General features: G+C 42.3%; 2 protein-coding genes across 2 annotated transcripts in view; one reads left to right on the top strand and one right to left on the bottom strand.

Moving 5' to 3' along the window:
* Positions 1-281: 281 nt before the first annotated feature.
* Positions 282-2771, top strand: SARC_04101 (hypothetical protein; the record flags this gene model as incomplete). The annotated part of the gene is made up of 4 exons (XM_014302096.1): positions 282-375; positions 574-675; positions 2033-2101; positions 2425-2771. 4 exons carry the CDS (start codon positions 282-284, stop codon positions 2769-2771), a joined length of 612 nt encoding a protein of 203 aa, XP_014157571.1.
* Positions 2772-3448: 677 nt separating this feature from the next.
* Positions 3449-6491, bottom strand: part of SARC_04100 (hypothetical protein) — a 4193-nt gene continuing 1150 nt past the window's right edge. Inside the window, exons 2-7 of the mRNA XM_014302095.1 lie at positions 6073-6259; positions 5569-5757; positions 5023-5144; positions 4502-4688; positions 4184-4316; positions 3449-3796 (exon numbers count right to left, since the gene is read on the bottom strand). Coding sequence (XP_014157570.1) covers positions 3738-3796; positions 4184-4316; positions 4502-4688; positions 5023-5144; positions 5569-5757; positions 6073-6259 — 877 coding nt within the window. The 3' untranslated portion in view covers positions 3449-3737. The remainder of the gene's footprint in view (positions 3797-4183; positions 4317-4501; positions 4689-5022; positions 5145-5568; positions 5758-6072; positions 6260-6491) is intronic.

The raw sequence follows: 6491 nt of genomic DNA, 5'->3' as shown, positions 1-6491 counted from the left end.
TGATATTTCGATGTAGATTTAGATTCATCTATTTTTAGATTCATCTATATCTATATTATATATTTATATATATATATAAATTATCCCTGTATATAGTCCCACATTAACTCATCTCATACATGCTGGCTTCCTTTCCCCCGCACTCAGTAAAGTGTTATATGGCCACCTACGCGTCCGGTCCTTCACCTGGGTCACCGACGTAACTACACTAGACACTGAACGGACTGATAAACTACACAGCTCACTACTCACACGCTTTGGTATGTAGTTAGTAAGTGACCATGCAATGCTTACTTGTCACCTTGTATTACTATGTGTGTTTAATATACGTTGGACGGGTTGACCAACTACACAGCTCACTACTCACACGCTTTGGTATGTAGTTAGTTGGTGACCGTTTACTTTTTACTGGACGACATTCCAGTGCAGTATCTTCTACCTCTCTCTTATTTCCCGTAGCTATATCCACATGTCCTTGTACCGGTCCAATATAATCGTCCAGGTTGCTTAGCTGACCACTTTCTCACTCAACTTAAACCGAACTTTTATCTGCACTTACTCTAACGCGTACAGAGCCGCCGCTGCGATGTGTAGAGGCGGGCGGCGAATATATTATCAACGGCGATATCAATCTGGATAACGACACCAACATAAGGATAGTACGGCCAATCTCAGGTAGGAGTTCTAAAATACGTTTGTCACCTTCCAAATTACATTCATCACAGTACTCACTACGCTAAGCTACTTCCAATTCAACACCGGATAGTACCACTTTATTAGTATATTACATTCATCACAATACTCACTCCGCTTAGCTACTTCCAACTCAACACCGGATAGTACCACTTTATCAGTATATTACATTCATCACAATACTCACTACGCTTAGCTACTTCTAACTCAACACCGGATAGTACCACTTTATCAGAATATTACATTCATCACAATACTCACTACGCTAAGCTACTTCCAATTCAACACCGGATAGTACCACTTCATTAGTATATTACATTCATCACAATACTCACTACGCTTAGCTACTTCCAACTCAACACCGGATAGTACCACTTTATTAGTTTATTACATTCATCACAATACTCACTACGCTTAGCTACTTCCAATTCAACACCGCATGATAATACTGTATGTATCTGCTGCATCTCATAGTACCTATTTATTAATATAGTACATTTCCTCGGTCTATACTGACCACGCTTAGCTGCTTCCAACTCAACACCGCATGATAATACTGTATGTATCTGTTGCATCTCATAGTACCTATTTATAAATATAGTACGGTCTATACTGACCACGCTTAGCTACTTCCAATTCAACACCGCATGATAATACTGTATGTATCTGTTACATCTCATAGTACCACTTTATTAATGTAGTACATCTCCTCGGTCTATACTGACCACGCTTAGCTACTTCCAACTCAACACCGCATGATAATACTGTATGTATCTGTTGCATCTCACAGTACCTATTTATTAATATAGTACATCTCCTCGGCCTATACTGACCACGCGTTGCTTCCAACTCGACACCGCATGATAGTACTGTATGTATCTGTTGCATCTCATAGTACCTATTTATTAATATAGTACATCTCCTCGGTTTATACTGACCACGCTTAGCCGCTTCCAACTCAACACCGCATGATAATACTGTATGTATCTGTTGCATCTCATAGTACCTATTTATTAATATAGTACATCTCCTCGGTCTATACTGACCACGCGTTGCTTCCAACTCAACACCGCATGATAATACTTTACGTATCTGTGTCTGTATACGTTACATCTCCTCTGTCTACTCGTCTCCGCACGCCTTTGTGGGCCACAACCAGTGCCACGTGTACACCGTCGGGACGTTTGTTCTGCTGTGTCGCTGTGTTGCATGTTGCTGCTCTGTCTGCCTCTCACCCATATAGACAATACACACACAAATTGCCTCCCCCTGCCCCCCCCCCACATACACAACGCATTCTGACTGCCTGTTGTATCATCTGCGTGCATTACTCATGCAGGCAACATCCACGAGTTGTATGCCGTTACGGATACAGCGTTTCTGGACGTTCTGGGACCTCCATACGAAGGTAGGGAGTGCGGGTATAGACGAAGGCTGGACGTGGTTGTGTGCGGTGCTATGTTTGAATAAGTGTATAAGACTATTAACACGTCTAGTTGTTTCGTACATGTTTGTGCATACTTCGGACTAATTCGAACTCTTTCGGACTAATGTTGCATTAATACACTCGCATAAGCTTGGGTGAATTCTAGGATGTCTGTACCGTACATGTTTGTGCATAGTTCAGAGATGTTCGTTGTCCGGTGTAGTCCGTGGTAGCGTACCATTATGCGATATCAATCACTAGATAAACCGCACCTATTAAACCCTAAAACTAAACCCTATGAGCAGAGGGTGTGCGGGATTGCCACTACTACCGCGACCTAGGCAGAAGAGAAGTGGTGAAAGCCGCGGCCGAACACACAACCGACACACAGAAGTGCCGCACGACACAGATCTTCTCTCTGTGGAGCCCAGCCCATGTGGCAGGTAATACGAGTAGTATAAGTGCTGACGAAATAACGTCTGGTGGTGACGAAATAACGCGTGGGGATGACGCAATAGTGTCTGGGGAGGATAGGCCTGAGGATGGGGAGAGTGGACAGAGGTATAGGTATCTGGCCAATGTCGATGACGGTGACTTTGTCTGCCGATCTACACCGTATATAGGCTACAGACCAAAAGTGGACAATTGCTGAAATGAACGATATATATATATAGTAAACCGGTCTATACACCGTGTATGTAGCCGGCTACAGACCAAAATTGGACAATTACGGAAATAGACTTATGTATCTATAGTAACATTCGTAGACAATAAAGATCGATCTACATGGTATATGAGCTACAGACCAAAAGTCGACAATTACTGAATGGACTGCATATTTAGTAATAAAGCAAATAGTACTGGCAAAATTATGTTGTACTACATGGTATATAAAATTACTGAATGGACTGCATATCTAGTGATAAAGCAAATAGAACCGGCAAAGTGCTGTTCATACGTTACCCCTACTAGTTTCTTATGGAAGTACGTTTCTCCTACTAGGTTGTTATGGATGTACGTTTCTCCTACTAGGTTATTATTTGACGGGATTTTATACCGAGTGCTGTCAGTGACAAATGTTCGACAAAGTTATAATTGCGATGCATGGTACAACACAGAGTTCCGTGCGCCAATCCCTACCCTCCTAAAAATAGAACATCCTTATGTACTATAAATAGAACATACATTTGTACTAATAATAAACATTCACTTGTACTACAAAAAGAACATACATTTGTACTACAAATAGAACATCCTTTTGTACTAAAATAGAACATCTATTTGTGTCAAAAATAGGACATCCTCAAGACCTTCTAGAAGGAGAACAATGAATAGATTTATAGTAATGCGGTTGAACAAACTGGTCCTGACTTCCGGAGACATCCAAACTCATCATGGTTCATATTCCTTTATTCATATTTTCCTCTCTTGGTTTGAGGACGCTCGCAAGTCGCAGCATCAAGCGCGGTGAACGCGTAGTAGCTTCTGTCTCCAGTAGCGTTTTACAACAACAAAAACAATATATAACCACATCCTGATAGTCAGCCCGCATTTGCGACATGCCTCGATATTTACGACAGAGTTTGCGCCAGCTGGGGTGACGTATAGTAGATGATTATTACTGTACACTTTCGGCGAAACGGACCTCGCTGCGGCCTTGGTCGAAGACGGTGTAATCTGTTGAGAGAGAATGAGAGAATTTTAGGGTTTAGGGTTTCATCGACATGCACAGTCACTAGCTAGAGATGTTCAACTAAGTTCTTGGCCCAAAACACGGCACTTAAACAAACCGAAGCCTGAAACAATTGACTGAACCTATTGCAAACATGAGCAGATGAACCACATATATGCCTAGTTGTATACACTGTAAAAAACATAACAGCCTATCATTCATATACACTCTAAGAGGTAGTGTATGTTTACCCTATTTATATCAGAGTGTATATGAATGATAGGCTGTTACTACAGGTGATTATTCATTTACCTCTTAATGAGATAACACTATAACATACCCTGCAGGTTGTTCTTCATATACACTTATGATACACACTATGGTACACATACATTTGCCGATGAAGATATCTCCCAGAATCCACAGGCTGTTGGGTGTGGCTAGGCCAGAGAAACCACTGAGACAAGTCGTCTGTCCCATGGCAGACATCTTCACCACGTAGTCTTCAGGGCCAAGTGTGAATTTCTGCGGGAAGAATAGTGGTGCAATCATAAGAATAGTAATACTATATCTATATATATCTATATCAATAGCAATATCAATATCAATACCTATATATCTATATATCTATATATACATCTATATCTCTATATATATACATATATATATATATATATATATATATATAATCATATCCTATTGCAATATACCTTGCCAGCGATGGTGAAGGAGACCTCGGGCAGTCCCTCGAGCTTGTCACAGTCGAGTGTGGCCACTGGCCCCATGGGGGTTGCTCCTAGCATAGTGTTAATGGAGTTGACAACCTCTGGAGGTCCGGCAATGAGAGAAGTTCCGGTATCCGCAATGGCCTCGCATCCGTCCTTGCAGAACTCTTGGCTGTGTGTAGGGTTTTAGGGTTTTAGGGTGGTGTAGGGAGGGACGAGTGATAACAGGGTAGGTTGGGGGTGTGCGTAGGGTTTCTTTCTGAGACAAGAATAGGTAGTCAGAAGGTTTGGCAGGGTGGATAGGGGACCTGTACACAGCCGCACTTGTGAAGATGGAGCATGGAAACACTGATATATCAGATGCGAGTCTTGTACCATGCACGTATGGATATATGTATGCGTATGAAATAAGACCAAGAGCATCCACTCAGGACTGCCCTCATTCCTCCACGTCAGGAGCCCTAAATATATATATATGTGTATATCATGTATGTACGAAAACATACCCCTGAGACTCAAAGCCCTCCATGCTGAACTGCCAGTAGCCCTTTTTAGAGAGAGGTACTTTGTGAAAGTCTCCGGTGTAGCGGGAAGAGTCTACCCCACCGAATGTGATCTCGCCACCAACCTGGACGATTGTAGGGTTTGTCAAGATTAGGCAAGCATTTGATGAAGGTCAAGTAGTGTACATCCTAAACCTTAAAACCCAGAAGTGGTGTACATACACATCCACATAAGTGTATATAAAAATTACAGAAATCATCCAAGACATATTTGCGACACACTGGAAGAGACACATATCGAGCAAACGGCAAAGCGTCCGTAAAGCAAGTGCAGATTCAAACAACCACTGATGGAAGTACACGCTCGCATGCGTTAAATAACTGCACAGTATAACCATCTATCGCCAGGGCACGTTAAACGGATAACAAACGGATACACAAACTATACACTTGTATACAGATACCAATCTGTAAAAGTCTTGTATACAGATAACTAGCTGTACACACACACCCAACTTCACTTACGCATTCGATGTAATACGTACACACCTGTTGTCCCTTGGAGGGATCGATGTTGCGATTCATCCAGAACGCAAAGACAGGCTCCTGCACCAATTTTTGGGCAACCATGTTATCGAAGACAGGTGTCAGGTGGTCCACGGCGATGTTGTTGAAGCCCATACCCAGGATACCATCGAACTTGGCAGCCACAAAGGTTAGTCCGGGCTCGTTAATGGCCTGTAATATAGCGGAGGAAGGGTGTGAGTCGGGAGTACGGTTCTTAGTCCAACTTGGTCAGTCTAAGTGCGTGCGGGCTTGTGGGTTAAATATTATCCTAGTTGGTTCAATTGAGTATGAAAAGCCTACAATCCAGTACACCAAAAAAGTCGCACAACGACCGTGTATTTTAACCGAGGGCAATGGGCACTAATGGGATAACATCCGTAGAGGATATATGTATAGCGTGAATTTATAATTAAGGCTCCGATCACTTTAGTTCGAGCCTGAAATTACCACTCAACTCCAGAGTACTATTCTATTTAAAGCACATACCTCAGCAAAGGACTGTCCCTTGATATTGAACTCGCCAATGGACACATCATCCGTAGACACAAACCCGTCGAGTGAACCTGTACCATACTGGATGGCAAAGGGTGTACCGTCTTTCGTGTAGGTGCTGGACTTAGTGGAGTCGTACTTGCTGTGTAGCAGACACGCGATATTGGTCCACGAGCACTTCCTGAGATGAGATGAGATGGATAGGATGGGTATGGTGAAGTGAGCGAGAATTAAATAATACAGCACGGGACACATTTTTTTCAGATAAGAATAGTACACTTTACCGGTTAGAATGATTAACTTAAACTCTACAGTACTATATGCATGTGGAGATAGCACACTACGAACATATGGAGATACATTCGTTGAACATACACTCTTTCAGTTGGTGAAGATTTTCACTCCATGTATAC

Source organism: Sphaeroforma arctica, assembly GCF_001186125.1.
Source record: "Sphaeroforma arctica JP610 unplaced genomic scaffold supercont1.221, whole genome shotgun sequence".
In the NCBI taxonomy this organism is placed as follows: Eukaryota; class Ichthyosporea; order Ichthyophonida; genus Sphaeroforma; species Sphaeroforma arctica.
This window is presented reverse-complemented; position numbering and strand designations above follow the sequence as displayed.